Source organism: Hesperophylax consimilis, chromosome 1, assembly GCF_061612785.1.
Source record: "Hesperophylax consimilis isolate HC1 chromosome 1, BYU_Hcon_1.0, whole genome shotgun sequence".
NCBI lineage: Eukaryota > Metazoa > Arthropoda > Insecta > Trichoptera > Limnephilidae > Hesperophylax > Hesperophylax consimilis.
Window position 1 is genome coordinate 40,274,080 of NC_142836.1, and position 27,242 is coordinate 40,301,321.

At 35.3% G+C, this 27,242-nt stretch overlaps 1 protein-coding gene across 6 annotated transcripts in view; it reads left to right on the top strand.

Moving 5' to 3' along the window:
- Nucleotides 1–25,954, top strand: part of LOC149426880 (uncharacterized protein ZK1073.1) — a 102,759-nt gene extending 76,805 nt beyond the window's left edge. For 3 of the 6 annotated variants that reach the window (XM_089633888.1, XM_089633903.1, XM_089633916.1), the window contains exons 3-9: nucleotides 11,309–11,347; nucleotides 14,735–14,798; nucleotides 16,706–16,823; nucleotides 18,626–18,908; nucleotides 19,653–19,768; nucleotides 22,543–22,705; nucleotides 22,850–25,954. In XM_089633888.1, the coding sequence (XP_089490014.1) occupies nucleotides 11,309–11,347; nucleotides 14,735–14,798; nucleotides 16,706–16,823; nucleotides 18,626–18,908; nucleotides 19,653–19,768; nucleotides 22,543–22,705; nucleotides 22,850–23,032 (966 nt within the window). In that variant the 3' untranslated portion in view covers nucleotides 23,033–25,954. The remainder of the gene's footprint in view (nucleotides 1–11,308; nucleotides 11,348–14,734; nucleotides 14,799–16,705; nucleotides 16,824–18,625; nucleotides 18,909–19,652; nucleotides 19,769–22,542; nucleotides 22,706–22,849) is intronic. The other 3 variants (XM_089633895.1, XM_089633910.1, XM_089633924.1) reach the window with 1 other exon arrangement.
- The last annotated feature ends 1,288 nt before the right edge of the window (nucleotides 25,955–27,242 follow it).

A 27,242-nucleotide genomic window follows, 5' to 3' on the forward strand; every position in this document is an offset into this window, starting at 1 on the left:
ATCGAGTGAGGTTTGTTCAGGTCTTACCGGCAGATGCGGCTGCCCACACGGAGAAAACTTACTGATATAATCATTGCTAATTTACTGTTAAAAGCGGGACTGCAGGCCTTTAACGAATAAATTGACAGATTTACTAACAAACTATAAGTAAAACACTAATGTGTTATGAGGATGTCGGAACACGTGTTCATAAAAATTCCAATATTGTTGCATTTGGTCACTATATTAGTCAGAAAAAGCACAGCTGCATGAACACGTGTTCCGATATGTTCTGAATGTACTAATAGTTTATTAGGAAATGGCTTTGCCATCACGGATTTTAACAGGATTCTAATAAATCAGCCATACTCATTTTTCTCCGTGTACCAGCTGCATTGCGGGCAGGATCGGAAGAGGACGGATTGGGGAGACACTTTGACCTATCCGACTGGTTTCTCTCGACCCATCTTCTTGATAGCAGCAGGTTTGGATGGATTCATACGTCTGTCTGGACACACTAACCTTTAGATTCCTACCCATCTCTCATACCTTTTCCTTCCCAGAACTTAAAAATCCTTCACACAGCATCCCCAAAGATGACATAGGCCCTGAGGGAAATTATTTTCCTCGGGGTATACTTAGTTGTTGAAAAATGATACAAAATATTTGGAGTTATTTGAGTGGATTTTTCAAAGAGCCTTCGCTCACCATGGTGATGATGTTCCGAACTGAAAATATAAATTAAGTTTAAGCGAAGCCTCTTTTACTGATAAAATACTTTTTAAATGCGCAAAAAATGAGATAGTAACTACGTACGCACAAATCAGATTATCGGTAAATTTTTATTAGATTTTAATCCACGGTTTTAAAAGAAAAAAGTTTATCCCTGTAAAGGTTTGAATATCAAAGAAGAAGACTAGGTACATAACTTTCCACGAATATATATTTTTACCAATAGATAATCGAATAAATTCTTTCTTATATCAAAGCGTATGAGATGAGAACAGTATTCTGTAGATGTTTAAATATATTATAAATTTTGATGATCCTTACATACATAATATAAATAAGAGAAAAATTTTAAACGTTTTTTCTCACAGCATCATTAAGTACATAGTTACTATTAATAATAAATTGAAATTGTTATGTCGTTAATAATAAATTGCAGTTAGCACGGAAAACGTTTTGTCTTAATGGAAGTGAATTCCTTTACAAATTGCTTTGTAAACAACACAAGTGTAAGTTGTTTGCTAAACATAATGAAGGCAAAAAGGACATCAAACAGTTTCAGTAGTAAAGTGGTCTCATTTGTCGGGTTCTGACACTAATAATAGCCTAGCCAGCTCGCTATCATGAATAAACCGATAGATATAACCGCAGTTTTGTTTGTTCCTCTAACAATGGAAGCCTTACCCAATGTTATGAACGGTGTGTACCTTTGGTTGGTAAATTTGTTTTGGTTCGAGATCCACACCTCCTTGAATGAATTAAATTATATTAGTAATGCGCGCAATTCGATGCGCAATTATTTACACAGTTCACAAAAACAATTTCCCTTTCCTATTAAAGCATCTCCACTTTCCTTCCGTGATTCGTTTATAAAATTAAACCGAATTTAAGAGTCCCGACTGCTCCCTGCTGACCGGAGATAGTGAGACTATGGCATCCCCAATTATTGGGGTTATTGTGAGACTGAAGGTAATGGGGAGGGGAAGGAGATGGAATAGAGGAAATACCTGGCTATTCAGATCTGGTCACCAAACATCAAACAATTTTTAAAATCTGAATGGTGTTCTTTCTCCAGGGCAATCCTGAAAGTACTTTTTTACCACTGTGGAAAGTGCCGCAAATATTGCTTCATTGTTTTTTTTTATGAATAAATTAAGAAGTAAAACAATTTAATCAAAGTACATTTACTGGCACACACCGAGATTAGAACCCGCGACCTCTGACTATATTCGAAAGCCTTTTATTTTTTTTTATAGTGAATACCTCACAAGAGTCCCAACTGCTCCCTTCTGGAGCCAGTGAGACTATGGCATCCCCAATTGGGGGATGTTGTGAGGCTGAAGGTAAGTGGGGAAGGGAAAGCGGAAGGTGGGGAAGTTCCTGGCTATTCAGATCTAGTCACTAAACACGGCTAAAGCCATTTGGAGCAACGTTTCAATTCTGAATGGTGGTCTTACACCAGGGCGATACTGGTAGTATCTTCCACTCTGGAACGTGCCGCAAATATACTATATACTATATACTCGCACAACACGATACTAATCACTGCCAACAAAAATGTTCACTTCTGAAAATAGCGGATAAAATTACATATCTTGGAATAATCATAGATAAAAACCTAAAATGGAAAGATCACATCGACCATACAATAAAAAGAGTTAGGAAGTTAATTCATATATTCTTACGGATACGAAACTTTTTATCAACGAAAAACCTATACTCAATATACTACGCATTAGTACAGTCTATTCTTCAGTATGCCATTATCAGTTGGGGAGCAGCTTACAAAACTAATCTGACCCCCATAGAAATTGTTCAAAAACTAATAATAAAAATTATACTAAAAAAACCTCCAGACTTCCCAACTGACAGCATATTCGAAGAATTCAAAGTTCCAACATTTAAAAACTTATTTATAAAAAATTCAATTATACAAATTATAAAAGAAAAAGATAAATACGCATTTATAACTGAAAATCGTACTAGACTTTGTGCCCCAAATTAAACACTTCTTTTGCACAACACCATTATACTCACCAAGGAAAATTCTTTTTCAATAACCTACCAATAGAAATCAGAAGCATTAGGAACAAAATTCAATTGTTGAACTCCATCAAAAAGTATTTTAGAGAATGTCACACTAAAAATCTTACTTGTTTTTCTTCTTACTGAATACATATATGTTTACATATTTTAGTTAACGGGTCTGATTGCCATGTGTCTATATTACCTACACATACATATATATTGAAATACATGATTATAGTAAATAGTAATTATAATTATATGAAATGTATTAACTGTATTAACTGCATTGTATTAACTGTACACGTGACTTTATTTGTACATAATATGTGAAATGTTAACTCTTCTTCCATCCACAAGCTAAGGCTTTTAATGGAAGACCAGTAAAATTATAATATAAAAAATGTAACTAACTAAAAAAATAATAAAATAAAAAAATAAAAATAAAATATTATTTTAATTAATTAATTGTGAAATATTATTTTAATTAATTAATTGTGAAATAACACAAATTAATCAAATAAAATTTATTTGCGCACGCCGGGTTCGAACCCGCGACCTTCGGAATGGCAGTCCAATGCGTTACCACTGGACTATGCCGGCCGTCAAAGAAAAGCCTTACCCATGGACCAGATTTACTTTAGTTTTAAGTTTGATAGTAATTGATCTCGCTTCTCATAGAAAGCTACTTGTCTAAAGTCTTACCAAAACTGTGATTACCGTTAAAAATGTGTAGAAAATGAAGATTATTTTTCTGACTCTGACTATTGTACTAAAAATATTATTGATTTTAAAAACAACCTTAAACCGCACATGCCAAAACGGTTTCAACGTCATTATGACATATTATGTAAAAACGTCACTGCCTGGTAACATGGCTGTCACCAAAGTCGCCCGGCGTAATGTCAACGCCGCCATTTTCGAATAAAAACGAACATCTCGTTTTGGCGGCAAATCGAAAATGGCAAACTTGTTCGTCAACATAAAAATAAATATAACATCATAATTCTTTCGAGAACAAAAAAAAACTGAAAGTACTTTGATTGCGGAACAAGAATCCCAGCTGCCCAGAAACAAAGAGACACTATAAGATTCCCATCTTTGAAATTGTATGAGAACACAACTGCTCTTAACCGCCTTAAGCCAGTGAGGCTATGGAATCCCCTATTAGGGTATGTTGTGAGGCTGGAAGTAGTGAGGAGGGGAATAATATGGATAAGATGATAATTGGAAAGTACCCAGTTATTCAGTTTTAAAATAACCTTTCGATGTTTAAGAGGAAGCTACAAGCCAAAAACGTGTATATTCTTGGTATGCCGTCTATCTTCACCAATATAGGTTCAATATCGCACCAATAACGCTCGATTTCAAGCACAAAAGTGGTTTTTATTTATTTTATTTTGTAAATAATTTTATAACGAAGCAAAAAAGTTAATCAAGGGAAACTTTCACAGATAATCTTAGCTATAATATTGTATTTTTTTAAGTTGTTTCTTATATGCGTTTGTATATTTAAAAAAAATTGTAGTTTACTTTTATATTTTTTATTAAGTAATTAAATTTTATATTTGTGTTCTGCACAAGGGAAACGATAGTAAAATGTTCAATTTATCTAAAGCATATTTTTGGTATTCATAATGTAAACCAATCCGTTATAAATATTAATCGAAAATGCCGATTTAGCATTAAGCTTCGCCTTAATTGTGATCTCTCATAGGGCGACTTTGATAATTACAATCGTACGCAAAAAGTGCCAACACTGAATTATGAACCCACCAACTGGGGTCAAGAATTTCCTGAGTTGTTCTGGAGCCGAAGACTCTAATACCTACAGGGGGTCACCTGAGTAAAATCTCTAAATTATCCTTAGCCTTGTGTCCGTGTTAAATGTATTTTTAGCCCCAACCCGAGATGAAAGACGCACTATTAAAGTGTTGATGGACGCGATGATAACTGATCTACGCTAATTCATCTCACATAATCCTTTATCTGCCAAGTGCGATGAATGCATCAACTCACAACTGGCAAAGCGACGTGATGTTATTTCCTCTCAAACAGCACGCAAGCCTCGAGCAACCTGTGGGAGTGACGTGCGCATCACATTGCTTTTAGTATTTTACTATCACAAAATTAATACTGAATTGTACTAGCAGTTAGCATTACGAGTATATTCTGAAAACGCAAAAAAATTAAAAACATATAATGCATATTTTAAAGCAATAATTATTAGCCTGAAACATCTTCATAAATTGATAAAATCTTCTTAGAAAAAATACATGAATTGAATTAAAAATACATCTACATATTGAATAATTTGTCGGGTTTTGAATAAGCCGACGTAGCGCAATTGGTAGAGCACCTGACTGACAGTCAGAAGGCTGCGGGTTCAATTCCCGTCGGTGGCATATATTTTTTCTCGGAAGATTTTTTCAATTTATATAAGTGTAATACGTTATCTTTTGTGCTATGCATAAAAAAACTTGTCTCTTAATTAAATATTAGTTTATCATTAAAAATAACGTATTACGCAGATTAGATTTGGCGCAGCATTTCTGGTATAGGTAAACCTAATTATGTAGCAGCTTTGTGAATATTTAAATTTGGAAGAAAACCGAATAATCTTCATAAAACTGGCAGATTTGAAAATTATACAAACATACGCCTGTACGTGTACGTGCTCAATGGCTAGCTTCCAATTTGTAGTACATTATTTAATCGTTTAGCCAAGGAATTATTGTGAATGAACCTGATCAACGAACAATTTTGTTTCTCGTATATACGTGTTACAAAAATTATCAATTAATTATTTAAATTATATTTGCAAATCCATAAACTAGATAAAGAAGGTACCGACTAATAATATATATTTTTTTAAATTTTATTCCAAATCTAAAATATTCTAAAAAACATCGGGTCGGGACCTGTTTTTGTTTTCTAACGGCCACAGAAAACAAAAACATTGTGGCCCTGCCCAAATGCTTGATGTTTGCAAAAACATTTGATTCAATAATTGTGGTAATATTGTCGCTAGTAATGCGGTTTTACATGGGTAAGTACAGTTATATTCCGTGAGCTTTAACGAATGACAACTAGTAAATCATATGAATTTTCAGCGGACATTAACATTTCAGGGGGCTATTCACAGTACTTCGGGGCAGCATCTACGGTCTCTTAAAATAAAGAATCTGCTCAAACAGCGGTTGATATTCAGAACATCGGGAATGTCATTAACATAACAATGTGGAATGAGTTTCGTTTGGCAGCTGAGAGCTCGTAAAGTGCGACTACAGGCTAAATCAGTCTCTGTTGCTTCGTTACACTGTTTGTACACAAATATTCAATAGGTTATTTTTGTATATCGTTGGATACCACTTCCCTGTTCCAAGGATGACACTATTTCCCCCATAAACTTGTTTATTTATCTGTTGCTAGTGGACACCTAAAATATATTACAAAATAAAGCAGATTTTTGTTGTGAGAAGAAAAATATTATGTGAGTAAAGACGTGAATAAAGTTTAAAAAATCTGTTGTGTACGTCTTATAACCAATACAATAAGGAAAGCATAAATGATTCGCGGAAGGTTTATCAAAAATAAATATTTTTCTTTGATACTCAAATCTTCACAGGAATAAATATCAACATTTTCTTGGAAATCCCTGATACAAAAATGTCATGAAATTTTGAAAATCTTCAGCATAAAATCGATGTGTGTGTCTGTGTGTCCCGCTAAAAACACTATAAGGACAGGTTGTTTCAGAGAATTTGAACAATTCTTCAAATTTAGAAGTTAATTTTCAAGTTCTACTAAAGATTTTTTAAATTTCTGTTATTGTTTCAGTTCTGTCAAGCAACTAGCCTATAGTGATATAATAACAGAACTTGAATAGGACTTTCACAGAACCCAAAAATTAAGGTTGAAATTTAATGAATTGTTCAAATTCTCCGAAACAACCCGTCCTAAGCTTTGGCATCATTAAATTGTCTGGATCAATTATTTTCAGGTCGCTAGTTAATCTATATTGTGAACTATAGAACTATATAGCTTTAAATAACCGTTGTTCACTGTCAAAAAGTACGAAATTATAATCGTATTGTTTGCTCCATATTAATAAACGTATAGTTGAAATGAAAAAACTGTGCAGAAACTAGGACAAACCAGGAGAGCAACTGTGTAGTGTAGTTTTAACATAAATACACGACTTCAAGAAAATCATAGTTACAAACGGGAAACTGGTGAATCTACGTCAGGGATTCGATCTTGTAGTATAACTTTTGATGAGCTTTCGTTTTCGAGTAAATCGAGTCCGAAGATAATTTTTTTTTTACAAATTTGAAAAAATCGGTCTCTAGGAGAATATTATCATCTGTTTGTTTGTTTGTCTTTTAAGATGCGTCGAAGTGTGAACCCGACACAAAAGTTTTTTTTAACCTTGTAGTTAAATTGAAAAAATTAAAAAAAGTTCAAGGAAGAATCGAAATGTTACGATAAAAAAAATGGGTTCTCTTTGTGATGTAGATTTACAGACACCGTGTATTTTCGGGTAACTATTCCTTAAAGCTTATTGCGTAGTAAAATGATGTTTGAGTAGAACTTCTAGTCCGCAAGTCCCTTATAATAAGCAAGGCATACCCACTTGTGCCGGCAAAATGGATCGTTTTGTCCAGTGCCTACCTAACTGTCTACATAATACATAGTCAGGTACCAGTTAGATGGCTTTACCTAGATCTATTCATGCGCTCTCAATAGTTTCAATGGAGGTCGACTTTCTGGGTAGTGTGTAGCCTATGTAGGCTATGCAGTCTATACACTACGCAGGAAGGCAAATGATATTCTGATCACAAGCGCAAAGATCTTGTCAATAAGATCTGCCGTTTAATGAAACAATGAGCTGTTTCTAGGTGAGACATGGGAGTCAGTTAAGGCTTTGCATTCTGTGAAGTTTATTGTGTACCATCGTAATTTATTTTTATTCACGAAATTTTAATCCTTAAAAATTATAGTAATCATCTGACTTCATAGCTCGTCTTTAGAAATATGTCGGTAATGTAATTTTGTTGTTGCGGGGTAGGAAGGAAGCAATGGCCTATTTTTGGAATACCTTCGCATTTGACAAGTAAATATGGGAAATCTGAAGGGAAATCAAAAATGAATTAAAATTCTCGTCGCGGGGGAATTTTGCTGTCTTGCTTGAAATCGTAGACGTTGTGTTTTCCGATTAACCTTTGGTATTATGATCAGGTATAACAGACATTATGCCTACAAGAAATATATATAAAAAATTCAAATTCTCTGTACTATTTTAAACTTCGAAGGTCCGTATTTCATTTGGTATTTATTAAGAAATAATTTTACAATTAAAAACTTTATGCATTGTGTATGTTTTTAAAATAATGCGAAAAAGGGTAAATGCAGATAACTCCATTAATGGAGGACTGAACGCAGTTGGTGATAGCAAAAAAATGTCCAAAGAAGCGAAGCTTGCAGTCCACAATGAAGTGCTAGTACCTACCCTGATGCATGGCAGTGAGGCATGGAACTGGCATAATAAAACCATGTATGATCGTGTGAGAAATGTGGATATGTAAGCGAAATGAGTACAATTAATAAAAGGAGGCTTAGATGGTTTGGGAATGTAGATCAAATGAGCCAAGAAAAGAGTGTAAGGAGAGTATATGATGCAAATATGAATGGTAGTAGAAGTCGGGGACGCCCGAGGAAGACATGGCATGATCAAGTGAATCAGATACTTGAGTTGGGCCATGTCAGAATAATATAAGACTATGTATGAGACGATGTATGAATGTGAATGAGGCAAGGAGTTAACGTCAAGACCGAGTTGTTTGGCGGTCTGTCCTGTCTGCTTACCCCTGCGGAGAAATGGCGTGATGGTTAGTTAGTTAGTTAAGACGAATTAGCAACAACGATACCCTTTCGATTTATTTCCCAAACTTTTTAACCAACTGCTTTACCCATTTCAGTGCTTGAGAGGCTTCTTTCTACTTAATTTTAATTTCATTTTTTGTTTACAATCTTTTCCTTCAGTACTTTTGAAATCGTTGATGATGTCTATTGTCTTTTTCTTATCAAAATCCAGATCGATTGAATCAACAACATCTCACATTGATTCACCACAGTTTCCAAGCCTTTCATCATCATCGATGTTTGTTCCCTCCGGGGATACGTCATCAGGGAAAGTCCTCCATAAGAAATAAAGCTAGTAGGTAACTGGTATTTAACGATCAAGCCGCGACTGGCTCCCAGTGGAGTTGTGGACAGAACGCCACAAAGCTTCACTTAACCCAAGCCTCTTGTTTCCTCTATATCCCCAAGAACAAGGTGGGCCAAAAAAACATTACTGCGCTTTGGTGGGCCACAGAAGAAGAGAACTTTCGAAATTACGATTTCACTCCAACATGTCGAATCTTAGAGGGATAGCTAGGAAATTCCGAAGAAAAAATTCACCAGGATTATGTGTGTCCTTTGCACTCGCCCTCCATTTACTAAAATCAGGTCAGTTGCCTTCGATCTTCCGATAAATATGCGGAAAAAATATACCGATTTATAAAAATAATTGATTGCGAAAATAAATTCTTTATTGCTTTTCAAGCAATAAATCAAAACCCCCGAGTCTGTGATCTAATAACGAGAATGTTCTAATTTCACAAAATATAATATAAATGTGATAAATTAACGATTTTTTTTTGCATGAAAACCAAAATTCAAAACATAGAAAGCTAAAAATATTTGAGCCGCAAAAAATCTTCGATTGGGCCGCAGGTTGGGTATGCCTGACTTATACACTAAAGTTAAGTACTACACACTTGTCTGTATTTAAGAATATCCTCAGCAAATACCGACAAAGAAATTAAGATTTTTTTCACAGGTAGGAACTCTCTTTGAAAGCCAATTCTAAATTATAATATTATGATACACGTAGAACTTGAAAAAATATTGAACTAAATATTCATCTCAGGCTCTGCTACGCATACAATATTTGGATCGAGCTAAAAAAATTCTACTTTTAATACGTATCATAAAGGGAAATCATTTTTAACAGGAGTGATGACAAGGTCAATGGGGATTTTTAATGCTGTTAAATACGTATGTAGGGAATGAATTTATATTGTAAAATTGTAATTAAAAAACTTTGTAACTTTTTTCATCTTACTTTTTTTTAAACAAAACGCTGAGACTTTTCGCACTCACTGTTACGGTCATCTTCAGACCAGTCTGAAACTAATGTTTTCGGTAGTAATATTACAAAGGAATTCAACCGTTAAGTTTCGCAGTTGCATAATTTGAATGCATTAAAAATACACTTTAAGGCGAAAAGTCACAAGATCACGAACACGGAGACACGTGATTTTTATATATTAAGATTAAATTAAGCTAGAGAGAGAATGGTTCCCCCTTGAAACTCTAGTCTTAAAACAAGAATTTATATGTTCTGCCGTGGCAGTGGGAGTTAATATTGTCGTGGCATACCTAACCTACGTTAAGAGGAACTCGGAGGTGTCATTCCGCGTGACAGGGCTGCTTCGACCCTTTGCTCCATATTACACAATATACTGAAATACTCGGGGATTCCGACCATGACTGTTGATTGGTCCCCATTGAACCATCTATCTTCTGAGCGAAATTCTGGTTTCTGGGTCGGGTTCTGTCTTTTACCCAACTTTCTCGAGATTGGGACAACCCTGCTGGTCTTTTAATGTACCTATGTTTATTATTACAGTTTGTTATAACATATTAGGCATGGTAAACATGCGTCACATATTACGCGAGAAGATCTCTTCACGAAATATTATTTTAGCACATTTATTACTGTCAGGTAAGTACATTATGAGATTTAATAAAATGGTGTATGGGAAATAATTAATTACAAATAATATTTTTTTAATTCAGATAATTTTCAACAATGACTTCGTACGAAAACATCAAAGGCAGTGCAAAATAGTCAAAAAAAAGATGTTGTAACCGAGCCACAGGTTTAGAAAATATATATTTTTAAATTTGTTAGTCTTAATAATCACGAAAAAACCTTGCGATTTGGTGTTAAACATTGCGGTGTTCCACCTTTTGTCATAAATAACACCAAATGCTATACTTTCATAACGGCTGTTTGCACACATTCAATTGCCAGTCCCAAGAGACAATAACAAAAAAACAGCGACATAATTTTCCAACAACGCAGATTCTGATTATCTATGTCATGTAACGGATATTATGTGTAATGGAACATCATTATCTTACTGTATGATTATACACACCCTTGTATGAGAATAATAGCTTCATCAGGCGATGGTGACTGGTGACTATGGCAAGTGACGCAGTTGTAAGACTAATTGACCAGCGACACATTGAACACTTAAACAGCCAACGCACTATGACATTGAATGAATGCTAAACAGAGCCATCTTCTGCTTAAGTGATTATAATATTTTTACTGGGTAACTACAATCTTCCATCTAAGAGAGCAAACTGGACTGGTAACATCTGTTGGTATTCATATTTAAAGGTGTTCTTGCTTTGCTAATTATTGTACTATTTCTTCCTTTCACTGCTACCTCAGGGACCGATACCAAAGTATCACCAAGCTGCAAATCATCAGGTGAGTTAAACATCTTATTCATTTTATCCTGTAGTGCGACCTTCCATATTTCAGAAATGACTATCTTTTGATCTGCCGAAGGGGGCAACTAGACACACTTTGTCTTATAACCAGCTTTCTCATCCTTGGAATATCTAAAAATGTTTTGCCGGAATCTAAACATCGAAACAATTCTTTTGAAAATTTTGAAACAAATTGTAAAAATAAAATTTTCAATCGACGGATAACATCATTATTGAAACGCCAATCGCCACGTTATTAATACCCGAGATTTATCTAAATATTTGGTTCCACCAGATTGGTAAAATCAGTCGTTTGAATTAAAATTAATTCATCATCCGCATTCTTTCTCCTCCGAAAAAACCAGGACTCTTTTTAATTGAAGTTGCGCAAGCTGCCAAGGTCACGACCTTATGGTGGCATTGACTTTATCGTTCCCCAATCGCAATCTAATAAATGATCAGGGTTAGTGTTCATCTCATCAAAATACTAGAAGACCTTTATTAGATTTAATTTTTCGAACACCATCGGCAGCAGCCTCCGGCAATAATTCATTTTAATGTTGGCGGTCATAATTTTTTTTTAAATGTATGTTTGCCAGTTCGGATGACATTGGATTTATACACATTTTTTTGTTTTTAGAAAAAAATAACACAAAAAGGCTTATCTCATGTGCTAGAGTATAAATAGATATTCCATCGTACAACATTTTTTCAACAGGTGGCCTAAAAATGGATTAGAACATTTATAAACCGTGTAACGCCCATTCTTTTGAACACATGTGTGAATTCTGACATGTACCGTGATGAAGTATGTAATTACTTTTCCTTAATTATTTACATGTTGTGTAATGCCATCTTCAGTTTAATCGCTCAGTTACGATTTCAAGCCATCTTATGCTCATATTGCTTATATTACTGAAAAGCTTGAATAAGTTTATCATAGGACTAGTATCGTCTATTCTTAGTATGATATACATATATACAGAAAATTTTTGTGTTATTGCAGACTTCTTGGACTGTTATATGTATAGGCTACTATCGAACATTGTGTAGGACAGCAAAATTATAATGCATATCCAATTTGAAAATGCTTTAACAAGTGACTATGTTAGTCTTGAAGCAGGAAATGTAATACCGCTAGATTTAGCGTTTTATTAACTCTTATTAAATTTCAAGCACACTAGTTATGTCATTCCTGTAGGTCAGTATCTAATATTGCCGCTTTATCCCACAAACACATACGAAGTGCATGTGCATACGTCTACGCTTTTGTATCTACCTAATATTATATCGTAATATCCCACAGAGTCGGGTCAAGCACCTACTCCTTGAATGTACTGTGTAGTATCTTATAACCTGCTCCTACTGCCCAGTGTCCAGTCGAGTGCAGTAGGTCAGAGCTGATGAATCGCCAACCTTGATCACAGAGCATAAATTGAAGCATAATATGCAATGCCCACGATGGTTCCGATAGAACTGAGCGGCGGCACATTATACAATGTGTACATACTACTACATCTCTTATCGAGGACAAATTCATAAACAGTCGTTAGTATTCAACATTCTGAGAGATTCCGACAGGCTCCTCGCGGCACTGTCCTTAGCTCCCAGTTTTCATTGCTCATCAGTCCCATCACCAGCGTAATACGCCTAATAAGTGATTTCCCATTTTAATACCGGAATGTCAAGTGGATGGTGTTTGATGAGTTTTGACTCGCTGAGTATAATAAAAATAGGAACTTGTACTATTTCACTCATCCCTGAAAAGTTGAAGAGCTTCTTTGTATTTTCACGCTGTGTGGAGTCTTTGGATAGGAAGGAATGAACCTGACCACATTATTTCCAAAGAAGAGAAGTATAAATGACCAGTTCTAATATGGTTAAAATATGGTTGCTCCAGACCAGATCTACCAAACTCAAGTATACGATGAACTTGCAACGAGTTGTGCAGGGTCAACAGTTGCAATTACTACTATGATAACATTTCTTTGTTTAAATTTTTTGAATTAGTTTCTTCAATTCCAATTTCACGCATCAAAAGAAGTCGTGGTTTCTGAAGAATCAATATTAAAACCCAACTGTTCATGCATTTTCTATTCAATCGAGTTCATGAAACGTTTCATATTTTTATAATCACATTGAAAAAAGTTTCTCTTTAACTTTCCTTCGCCCATAATGAATAATATTCATGAATCATTTCGTGCGATGATTGCGCTACATTATATTTAGAAACTCGATCACCTAATATTTACAACAATGAACCTTGCTTCTTGTTTCCAAAGATTAAAGCAACAATAGGCGTATCATATTCATTATGTTTTCTGTTGAATCATTTATCCTCATTTTATACGATTCCTTTCACAAAGTTGCGAACACGGTAATAACCAGTAAATAATCCTTTTAAGTGTAAGATTTTATCTAATAATGAAAGATCATACCATTACCTGTTCTGAATAACATTGTAAATCTAACGTGCAAGCTTACCATCATCGTTTAGTATGGTAGTCAGCAATGGTCAGTATGTTAGGTCAGTGTTGATCAGTAGCGTGTTCAACTTCACTTCCTCAGCCGAAAGGTTAAGTGACTTAAGTGTACTTATGTACGTAATACCTGAAGAGTCAAGTACTGACTGTGTTGTGTGCCTAAGAGTACTAAAGATGAATAATTATCGTACCATTGTCGGCATTAAAAAATACATTCATAATTGATTACAGTTTAAAAAAAAACATCTTTAACCTTTTTTCATTCAATCTTTTCATCAATGGCCACTTCCAAATATTATTCTTTTCTTTGCATTAATGATTCAAAAAGTATTTTGATGGTATAAAATAAAATTACACATGAAGACATATTTCGTAGAAATTTTATTAATGTTTATGTACGACCATAAGCAGTAATGTCGGTGTTTGTGGTGAAGGCTGAACAATATATTTAAAATGATAATCGATGTGGGAGCCTTGAAATAATTTATCATATTATAGAGATGTTGCACATGGCAGTTAAACGATGCCGCCTCCTTCTGTACGATAAAGGTAGGTAAACCAACGCGAGATATTGATTAGTGGTCGGAACTTCCCATTCTACTAGATCTTGGTTTTCTTGGCTTGTATTTCTTGGACCCGCGGGACTGAGTTACGGCTGTCGGAAGTCAGGAAAGGTCTTTCTTTATGTGAGCTGGGTGTAAGGTAAAAGGCATAAAGGATTGTAACTAACTCACTACCCGGCTGAGTAAACGTGACCGGCGTTTGTTTGTATTTCAGGTACTTTGCTTCTTGGAACGAATGGAGCGATCATATGTAATTTATTAACGTTGTTACGATACCACCCCTTCAAGTAAAAATCCTTTTGTTGAATTGGTAAAAAATATACATTTGATGTTTTCTAGGGCGACTTAAGCCAGCAAGACAAGAGGTGTGTTTTCCTGACTGTCCATGACCTGGGAACTAACCGTAAGTATTCATAAATAAGTAATAATTATATTCAATCAAAGTCTCGGTTAAACAGCCGACAGCCACTGGACGACCTCTTTGAGATAATGTTTCTTTAAATATATCAATAATACGATGATGTGACCTCAGACGGAGGGACGGGATTAAGCAGAGATTGACTTTCACATTCAAAATTGATCGAAATGATGATTTTTTTTTCGTTTTTAAGGCTTTCCCAGTAATCGTAAATATTATTTAAGTCTCGTTCGTATGAAATGGTCGAAATTTGATTGGTTCCCACTAGCATTTAAAAAAGAACAAACACTTTTTAATTCCCGCTGTGTGTTCAAAAGGTTGATAAAAAAATCGAAATTTTTATTTATATGGTGAAAGTGGAAATAAAATACGATTTTGTTTCCGACATTTTACTTTACTTCTCGAATTGTCTATATTTCATACCAAAATATTGGAAACCATCCGGTGTTTGTAGTCAAGATGGCATTACATAAAGTTTTAAGGGCGTATTTTTGGTTTTTCTAAAATTAAAAAAAAGGTTATTGCAGTAATTTCTTAAAACAAATGTTTATATGATTTCAAAGACAATATTGGTTTTGTGTACAGATTTAGTATAAGAAACCTTAACCGAAGCTTTCAAATACAAGACAATTTATTCGGAAATAGAAAGGAAAATAAACAATATCATTCGAGTCGCTGTCAAGCGTCTATAAGTCTAGGTTTTATGTCAACTCCAATGACATGGAAGACTTCAGTTAACAAAATTAAGGCAGCGGTAAATTCGGTTTGATTCACCAAAAAACTAATCAACTTTATCGTAACACGCGTTTGTTGATGTTGATGTCATTTATCAGACAGTTTGTAAACAAACAACTCGAATTGTGGATAAGTTTTGGGACGAAAATCTGACCCTCTGAATTCTTTAAAAATTACTTGGCTGTCCCAGTTAATCATATACATAATTCCAAACCACAAAAACAGTGTAGGTACCATTCTCTTTATTGGATTGTGCCAATACAAATATATATATTTATGGGATATATGATACATTTATGGGATGTGTGGAATTGCACAAACCTCCCCACATTCCCGAATAAACTCTTTATTATTATTAAAAATATTTCAACATAGAAAATCTTAGGCACTTCTTTAGTTCGAAGTCAACTCGAGTGCAATTTTTCTATTTGGTCTCCTCACTTTAAAATACACTGTGATTTTGTTAAAAATATATTCACCACAAATTTCTGAGATATATAACAATAAACTCGGTCTACCCATAGATACCATAAATTACAACCAATTTATGAAATATTAAAACTCTCGGATAGAAGACTTGTTTTATTTTTAAATTGTTAATAATAATGTCAGCCCTGATTTACTCAGCACAATAATCTTCCATACACCAAACTAGAAATACTCGATCAAAATTTATTTTTAATTTCAACAATATCAGTTCATTTAGATACTCCCTTATAACTGCGTGCGGTTAACAATATTTCTAAAAAAATAGATGTATTCAACTGCATGGAATTTAGTTACAAGAAGGCTATAATAACAGACCTCATCAAGAAAAATTAATTTTAGACTTTATAATTATTTTGCATGTGTTATATTTTATAATATTTTTTAACAAATGTTACTTCTTTAATAATGTTGCAATAAATTAATATATATATCACGGTGATATAAAGTCATGGAAAGTGATGAAACAAAAACTTTATTAACTGGGTTAGGTAGGTTAGGTCAGGTTAGATTAGGTTTAAAAAAATCATCGTTTCTAATGACTTTATATCACTTTTTAAAGGTGTGTTGAATTGTCGATGTGTTGATTTATCATGGACCCTTAAATCACATGTTTGTAAAAGCCCGTATGGGAGTATAATATAAACTAATAAATATTATTAATTTCGCAGATACCTCAATCCATGAATTCGTCAATAGTCCTTGTATGCTGGAAATCCGTGATCGCTCCTGTTTTATCCACGTTGATGTTCCTGGACATGAGGATAATGCCCCCAATCTACCTGACTCGTAAGTAATTATTAATTACTTACATAGGGAAATTTTTGTAAGCATTTGAGGATCTGCAAAACATTTATTCGCTGAAACAGTTTTCAGGAATGTTCTAAATAAAAGAAATCCCAATAATTAGGATTAGATTTTAGTTCACGTAATATGGATTTATAATTAAATCCACAACATAGCAATATCGTGCACCGTGATTTAATGAATACCGATAATTTATAACTAGTATCAATAAGATTTGTGTAAGTGTGAGTAGTCCAGAGTTCAGATTAAGAACCATTTCATTATTATTTACTGAATAAATCACTTATCCAAAAAATAAACAAACATCTTATTTCTAACATTGGCTGATGTGTTTTGATTCCTACTTAAAATGGATTTATATTTATTGGTTAATTGCCGTATATAATATATAATCTCTCAACTGGGAATCGAACCCAGGATCTAATTATTATACGTCATTTTTGATTTTTGGCAACTCTATTTTTGAATGGACAAAGTACCAATGAATTGGTTTTTTTTTTTTTATTATTATAAAATTTTCACATGTTACATTTTTAGACATTTTTTAACTTCCATACTAGGCTAATGCCCGTGTTGTGGTAGTTATACATGAAATAATAATAACAATGACATAAAAGAACTAAAAAATACTATTTTATAGTTTAAGTATAAATCATAATGGAGTAATAATAAAAATAACTTGGAAGAACTAAAAAATACTATTTTATAGAAACATAAGAAAGAAGTAAAGAAAAAAAAAACAAATTTAATGATAAATAAAACTGAAAACAAATATATTAAAATTAATAGTAAACTGAAAAATAAAGAAAAAGTATATGTATATTTAAAAAGATACAAATACAAATTAAAAATTTTCAACATTAAGATTAAAATATAAACATAATTAATATGGATTGTTTAATGCATATAATTGTTTGTGTGCAAGTTTATTTATCGTAGGTATTATCTATAAGACAATATGTTTATGTTCAACACTTAATTTTAATTTTCGTGATATGAGACAAGGTGGAAAGAAGTTTTGAAAGTTTTTTTTTTTGTTTGTGTTAGGAACTCATATAATCTTTAAAGAAAGGTCGTCCCCTTTCAAATATCCACTGATGTACACGTGCAGTAAATATGGATATAGAATTACTTGACTTTAAGTCGGTACTCAATGCATTGTATATTTTAGGCGCGTTGAACCAGAATTGCCGTTTGTTTGTAACCTATATACTGTCTCAAGATATCCGATTTTTATTTATATGGGATACCTATTGACGTTTTTCTAAACTTCTAAATGATTATTCAATTTTTTTATTGGTATAGCTTTTCCTTACTGACTTTTAAAGGTCATACCCATCAATGTAATATTTCATTGAATAATTTTAATATATCATTTGGAGATGAACCTGATCACCGTAATAATAATAATAACATGGCATTTATATAGCGCAGTTTAGTGTCATTCCACGTCAAGTGCGCTTTACTAATAACAAACTTAAAAATAGAAATTTAGTATTAGTGGTCATGCCGGAATTACTACGCTAGTTTCTTTATTATCCATGTTTAAATCTGTCTTTCTTGCCCAGTTACCAGTTACCCCCGTTGCAGACGCTGGGAGATGGTCCGGATCTCCATGACGGACTTACTGCGCTAGTTTCTCTATCTCCATGTTGAAATCTGCCTTTCTTGCCCAGGTACCAATTCCTGCCGTTGCAGACGCTGGGAGATGGTCCCGGTCTCCATGCCGGACTTACTGCGCGAGTGTCTCTATCTCCATGTTTATATCTGCCTTTCTTGTTCAGGTACCAGTTTCCCCCGCTGCAGACGCTGGGCGAGGACCTAATCACCGTGCTGGACTTCCTGCACGTGAAGTACGCGGTGGGGCTGGGCGAAGGCGCGGGCGCTAACGTGCTGGCGCGCTGTGGCCTCGCGCATCCGCGCCGCCTCCTCGGACTCGTGCTCATCAACTGCACCGGATCGCCCACCTCCGTCATGGACGCCTTCAAGAACAAGTTCATGAAGTGGCGCGGCGGGGAAGTCACGCAGTCCGAGCAAGACTTCTTGCTCTACCACAAGTTTGGACATGTAAGCAATTATTTATCGTGAGCCTATACCATCGCTTCAACCAGTGTTTCCCCTGCCATCACATACTTGGACGTACAGGCATCGATATGTTTGTCCGATCCCATTCAACATTGGTTGAACATGACGGTTCTTAGTAGTTTACAGACCGCTCTCTACTTAAAACGTTGTATGTGATAATGCTAAAGTACCGACTGCTCAGAGCCAGAGAAGTCATATACACTATACAGTCAGTTCATGGAATAAAGCAGAACTTCTCGTTGTGCCACAATTATTAATTTAAGACCGAACGTTTTTTTACCGTCCTCTTCATCATTGACTAAAATTTCAACTTCTTGGCGGTTCTGGAACTTTTCTTTTATTATTTTTGTGTGATATGGTCCTACTGGTGAAAGCTCCATTTTATCCTCTCTTCTTTGCCTTTCTATTATAAAAGTTTTTTGAATCTCTGTGTCTTACAGACTATATCAGTCCGCTCTGCCGCTGGTGTCATATTTGTCCTTCTTAGTTTTCAAAATTATTTTTAGTCGTCATCATATTATTTGTGCCTTCTTCATACGAGGACCTTTTAGCCTCAAGCTGTTTCCTACAGCTGTCCCCATATCTCTCCGTGTTTGACAGCCAAGAACCATTCACTCGCTAATTAATATTTATAAGAACAAGCAGACAATAAACCATGCCATCTAAACAATAAGAAAAGCATTCAATAAACTATAGTTGATGTGACACCTGACATTAATTCCACAGCACATCGTCCAAGAAACAGACTCTGACAAGGAGCGCATTCTACAAGAGTTCTTGGCGCGCCTACGCGGGTCTCTCAACAGCAACAACCTTAAACTCTACGTCAGGGCATTCCTCAAGTAAGTCTCAACCACACTTCCATCATTATTTCCATATATCACCTAGAATATTGTTACTATTATGTGTGGGGTAAGTACATTATTCCACTGTTGTACCGCTTAATGAAGCAGTGAGAGCTTTGATTTCAGCTTGAATAAAATTGTGGTTTCATTTTTTTTAATTAATCAAAAAGTCAGGCATTAGTCAATACGAATAGAAACACACTAAGGATAAGGGGATTGGTAGACAAGGTGGTTAAAGGAATACTACCAACTCAGGAAACATGTATTATAATATATATATTGTATGGTATCTGTTGGGAAAGGATGGCACCAATGTCTGTATTAGTTAAGAGTTTTATGAAAGATAATTTCATATTTGTCTCCAAACTTTTTAGTCTTGTTGCATCGCCAAACATCAGTAAAGTAGTTCGGGCTAGTGTCAAAAGAATTAGGTGAAACATGATAAATACATCCATAAAATAATGGACATATCCTATGAACCATTTCCATGTCAGAGATTTTAACAAATTTGTGGCCTAGTAACGCTTATACATCTCCTTTGTGACCCACAAAAATTTCATCGTCTGTACTAGCCACGGAATAAATGTCAATAAACTTTTCGTACATAAAGAAAATTTTACTCTAAAGCTTAGTACGCACATTCGTTTTTAGTCAATCGAGTAAAAGCGACGGGTATGTTTTTATGTCCATATGGTTTTAATCGACGAGATTGGCTCGACGTTCAGTGTACGCCAAACAATTTGAACCTCGGCAAATCGGCAATGCGGAAGAAGCAGTGGCTTTGTTTAGCAAGTGTCGCATTGCTCGCTCACAAAATTAGTTTATAAGCGAAAGAAAAGATACTGGGCGAAGAAGTGGTTGAAACGACACGCAGATTACAGTTACGTAATGCTTATTTCTGCATTATAACCTACCGTTTTTTAAATTATTTAAGAAGATTAGAGGAATGTTCACGTAACTTTTACAAACGGTACCCTGTTAATTAGAAAAAAACGACACCCACATGTGGTAATCAACTTTATCTCGTGAAAAATTATCTGTAACGTTGGGATACCTAGCAACTGGAAGAACTTACAGAGAACTTCAATATACAGCAATAATTTCAAAGCAAGGCCTAACGGCTTCTCACTACTAACTTACTCGACGTAATATACACAGTCTAGAGCCCTGCTCGATGGCTCTAAGCGAGTAAGAATGAAAGATTTTAGGAGTTTCTAATCACTTCGAGCCGGCTCGAAGCCAGCCTTACTCGATATCGAGTAAAACCGTCAAGTAAAATGAGTGTGCGTACGGAGCATTACCAAAATAAAATAAAAAATTATCTTAAATCCGAATGACTTTTTGAGTAGTCCATATTCAATTGACTTACTTGTATTTTAGAGTTTCGTGGAAAATCAAAAAGCCTAACCTAAAAACCTAGATTTTCGGGAGTTTTTTGTTGGCGATCCGGCATTTTTCGTTAGTGGCCCGGTGCCGGGTCACTACCCGCCATCTGGGAAACGCTGGTGTAGTGTACGATCATTACAAATAACGTGAATAATGTAAATAATGAGTTTCAAAGGATAGCGGATTTCGAAGTAGGTAGCAATAATCACGGCTTTTGATCATTTGATGATGTATTTCACCGATCAAAGGAAAACCTTCGCGTCGTACCCAAATTATAGTCAGTCGATTTTTCAGCCTCGCTGGGTGTTTTTAATCAAAGGATTCTATTTCAGCATATGAAAGTAGGTTTTTTATAAAATTAATTGTATTCAGTAGCTGAAATTTGTAACGATCGGTTTTGATTAGTGAGCAAAAACAAAACTAAAAACTTTTTATAAAATATACTTCAATACCTCGCATAAGACGGTGGAACATTTCTTAACCCTTATAACGTACGATGTTGAAAATTTTTTTTTACTATGCATTGTTTTGGATTTCTTCGGAAAATTAAGAAAACTTTGATGTAGGGCCTATACCACCAGTAAAAGAAGAAATTAAGAAAAATATTTGCCCTCACAGACCCTTACAGTTCTTCTTTGGGGGGCATCCGTGCCCCAGGAGAACGGGTTATTTATCACCTGCGCCCGAGAGAATTTTTTTTTAATATATTTACTCCACACAGGAGGCCCTGAAGAAAATAATTTCCCTCGGGGCCTGTGTCATCTTTGGGGATGCTGTGTGGAGGGTCTTTTTTTGGAGAAGAAGGAGTGAACATGGGTCTTGAAGAGTCCCATGTTGTAGGAGGGAGGAAACACAGAGGCCGGCAGTTCGTTCCACAACCGAGCTGTTGAACTTAAGAACGAATCGTAGAAGCGACCCGTTCTCATGTGACAAATGTCAACCGTGTACAAATGTTGGGCGCGCGTTTGGCGTGCATCCCGACTACGCACCGGTGCCGAAGGGATCAATGACGCTAGTTCCTCAGAGCATCTTCCATTGTAATACCGATAGAACAAGGACAGCATACCTACCTGACGCCTCTGCTCTAAAGATTGCAGTCCGTTTGTTAAGATTGGGGAATCTATCAAACGGACCGCCCGTTTCTGCACAGAGTCAAGGGTTTTTTTCAGGTATTTTGGGGCTCCGGACCAGAGATGGCTGCCAAATTCGACAGTAGGGCGCACTTGCGATTTGTACAGGGTCAGCAGTTGTATACTATTAAAGTATCTGCGGGCCCTGTACATTACGCCCAGCTTCTGAGAGGCCAACTTTACTCTGGCTTCGATGGAGCCCCTTAAAAATAAAAAATAAACTTAGACTAAGCTCATAATATATGAATATTCCAGCCGCAAGGATTTGTCCCTGCGCAACTGCCAGCCTGACACGCTGCTCATCACGGGATCGCTATCGCCCTATGCCGCCGTGGTGGAGAAACTGTACCGCGACGGCAACAAGGAGAAGGTGTCCCTGCTCAAGGTTGACCGCTCCGGAGACGTCCTATCTGAAGAGGTATTACTACTTTTCCTACCTTTCAGCAGTCAATAATGACAGAACCCATTGCACACGGCCACCCGTCGTCTACAAACCGTCTCTCTTTAACACAACAATCACATGGAGATAATCTTATCTATGTTGTTTATCGTTACGTTACAGCCGGCCAAGGTAGCGCAGAGCCTGCTGCTGTTCTGTCAAGGCCAGGGTCAACTGACCTCGCTCAGCCTGCCGGGCGTGGAGCGTCGCATGTCGCGCGCCATGAGCATGGAGGATTATGACACCCCCAACGTGCGTCGCCTCTCGCTCACCCCTGCCTGCCCGCCCTCTCCCAGCAAGGTCTAAGCGCCCTGGGCTGGCGGCTGGCGGCTGGAGGACCCCGGCTCTTACAGACCCTGCAACCAGACCACCATATCATAAACATAGACTACCACTGGGCTCTCTACGGGAGACGGTGTGTCGGTATTCCTTATACCTTTCCAAGTGTTCATTTTGTACCAATTTTCTAAATTGTCGCTGTCAATCCAATGACATTGCGACCTTATTACAAGCGGGGTCAACCTTGACAAATGCGTCTCACCTAATTATTGTTAATTTTACCACAAAACTTTAACTGTTTGGCCAAAATTGTGTTCGTCTGTGATTTTACTTTAAAGTAATCTTATATTGTTCGCCAAAAATTGTTTCGTCTGTGATCAATCAAAAAATAACTATTGTCAGATTCGAAATCGGATTCATGACCATTTCCAAGACGGCAATTTTACTATGCGTCTCCGTTTCATGTAACTACTTACATACTTACTCTTACAAGTTACTCATGATGACCCTAACTCCTATTTCGCCTTATTTTTTATAGAGTGTATCAGCGTGTACCCGGAATATTGTGACTAAGATTCCTGGGCGTATTTGGAGTAAAAAATATACAAATTTCTACCACACGTCGCCACTGCACTAATCTGCTACAAAATCGCAACGGATCACGTGATACGCCATCTGTTCCGTCTATATGGTGCTGCTGGAACGAGACGGAGTCCATATCACGAGATGCATCCAGTGGCGTCGTGTGATGGAAAAACAATTTTGTATTTAATTGTTTAAAAAATTTTGATGGGACAGCAAAATGACATCTTCATTTTTAGAAGAAATATGCTCAGGAATTGCTGGTAAAAGTCTTTCGTGTACATGCTGATACACCCTGTGTAAATTTAATTATCTGTTTGAAACAACAAAAATGGCTTAGTTAAAAAGTATTGCCATGATCATTTAGCTTTCTAGTGTAGAGTTCGCTTAGAGGCGCCCGAGAGGGGCCGAGCTTCCCGTACCGTGGTACGTATTCTGTGTAGGCAGCACCTCGTGCTGTGCGCAACGGTAGTCAAAAGTAGGAATTCATTACGTAGTATTATACGAGTATTACCATTACTTAAACCTAAAATGAACTTTCCACATTGGATTGTCACTACCTAAATGTTAGTGCATTCATCGCAGTCATTGGGCCAAGAACGGTTTGAGTGCATGCGGAAGCTTTATTATTAAAATAATTAAATATTTATCAAAATCTTCTTGTTCTAACGATTAGTAACTAAGCGATATTTTTAATAACAATAATAATTTTCTTTCTATTTTTCATTTAAACAATATGAGATAATGATATCCTGAGGATTTCATTTACATACTAAAATTGTATTATTTGAAAAAAAATAATCAATGCTGCTGAAATAATTATTCTATACTAGTGGAAAAGTATCCGGCGTTGCCCGGGTTTTAAACCAAGTTTTTTTTTTAAATGAGATGTGTACTGTAATTTTCCTCTTATTTTTAATTTGAAGAGAAAATGGGATTGGATGCTTTTTTCGGAATAGCGTGTATACAGCAACCATCCTCTTATTTTGAACGCCAAGTGTGCATAATTTCATCAGTCTCGGAATAAAATTGTGGATTTGTATAAAAATCAAATCCAGGCCGTCACCCCGGTGTCCGCCCGGTGTCCGCCCGGTGTCCGCCCGGTGTCCGCCCGGTGTCCGCCCGGTGCCCGCCGGTGCCCGCCAGCCACAGACACAATTCTTTACATAAATAGTTAGATAATACGTAGCGTTTTTAGTGCAGTTATATGTTTCCGTTATTGGATCACTTGTAATTAGATTTCTTGTAATCAGATCGCTTATAATCAGATCACTTGTAAACAGATCACTTTTAATCAGATCACTTGTAATCAGATTACTTATAATTAGATCTCTTGTAATTAAATCTCTTGTAATCAGGATCAATTGTAATCAGATCAATTGTAATCAGATCACATGTAATCATCTCTTGTAATCAGATCATTTGTGATCAGATCTATTCTAATCAGATCACCCATAATCAGATCTCTCGTAATCAAATCATTCGCAATCAGATATATTGTAATCAGATCACCTATAATCAGAACACTTGTAGTCGAATCATTTGTAAAAATATCACTTGTAACCAGATCGCTCGTAATCAGATTACTTGTAAACAGATCTCTTGTAATCAGATCACCTATATTCAGATCACTTGTAGTCAAATCATTTCTAAAAAGATCATTTGTAATCAGATCACTTGTAATCAGATCACTTGTAATCAGATCACTTGTAATCAGATCATTTGTAATCAGATCACTTGTAATCAGATCTCTTGTTCCACTCTCAATAAAACTATGTATTCATTTTCATCTAATTAATATTCATCTCGAGTTTAGAAAGATAGCTCAAGAAAGAATTATTAAAATATTATAATGTTTACCTTTCACTATGCACCGTTTCATGTTCTGAGATCTTTTTGGATCAAATTCTGCAATAATATATTTACACAATTAAAAGTAATGCCCAAAAAAACAGACTGCAAATCAAAATTATTTACAACACAATATATTTCATATTTATGTGTAGTTATAAACAAACATATTTTTATAAAACGTTTATTCGACCAAAACATCACGTCAAAAAGTCACGGGCATTTTTTTTTCAGATTTCCTCTAAAGGATATAATACATTTTAATGGTTGCGGAAAATGTGGTTTTAAATCGTTCCCATTTTTAACCCGTAGATGCCTTTCTCAATAATTATGTTATTATGGTAGTTTTAGTTACTGTAGAACTTTATTAAAGAATAATTATGTATGATGTTAGCCGGAGATTGTGGAAAACGATTGCGTTTTGAAAAATATGAAATAATTAAGTTTTATTAATTTAACTGAATGTTATTTGAACGATTTCCTTGCAAAATAAAGTATATTTATTATTTCAATGAATTTGTTGTTTTTTATTACCCCTTTACAAGTGTTATTACGATATTGTGTATTATTTGTTGATGTACTCACAATTTCTTTTACAAATTTAAAATAATAATTTATATTTTAAAATTTTAAATTCTGTTTTCAATAGCTTTTTCGTACACACGCAAAACTCGCGTGGTCGCTCCGAACTAGCAAATAAAAAATAAGCAGTCAAAGGGGCAAAAACAAAGTGTATAAAATCAATTGGGACTATAACATAGTATTCGGACCTTCTCATCGATGTTCAAGTATTCATAAACTTGCTTCAGTTGTTTTAACCCTAATAAATTAAACTAAAAAAAATTTTAACTTTAATAAATTAAATTTCGAGATATAAAGTCGCGTGTGTGTATTTTGGTTTTTCATGAAAATCTCGTTTCCAGTGAAATTTCGAGAAAAATTACGAAAACTAAAATTAGTTATAACAAAATTGTAAAACATAAAATTTCGAAAAAGATGGGCGCTTTTTATGTGTTGTTTTGTAGTTTTTTATTATATAAAATACAAAAAAATATATTGTACGCACAGAATGTCAAATTTACTATACAGGCTTTTTCAGGCAGTTCGATCTAAACTGATTGATGTACTGAAAATTTAAAAGTAAATGGATACTTCCCAGCTGTAGGTTCAGTACTTCCAGATCCCTCCACACAGCATCCCCAAAGATGACATAGGCCCTGAGGGAAATTATTTTCTTCAGGGCCTCCTGTGTGGAGTTAATATAAAAAATAAAAAAAAGATGACTATACTGATTGAGCTGTATATTGAAACGGAACGTATTAAAAATTGGGAGCTTCACCTCGCAACGGTCCAAAAATGAAACCTTTCTTTCAATTCACTCACTTCAATTATGCCAAAAGGGCACCACTGTATTTTCAAGACTCGTTGACATTGAAAGGTAAGATGGATTCCATAGAGTTCGTTGGACTGCTTGATTTATTTATCTGCATAACATTTGTGAAGGTATCGAGTCATTCTGTGATGACGAGTGAGCACGTGGTGATGAGACCCACAGGAATTAAGAGAGATAAACTCTCATTGATTGGTTTGCTTGCCCTGAACCATTTCCTAAACAAACTTGATTATGTCTATAAGCAGTGGCACGATCGGGGATGGCAAAGTCACATGGCTGAAAAGATGAGGAAACAATCTCTAAAGTTATCAACCAGAATTTTGGAGATCTATCTACCCTTAAAATATAAGGTTGCGGTTGTTTCTCTGACGGCAATGACCAAAAATAGTATCAAAATTAGGGTATGACTGT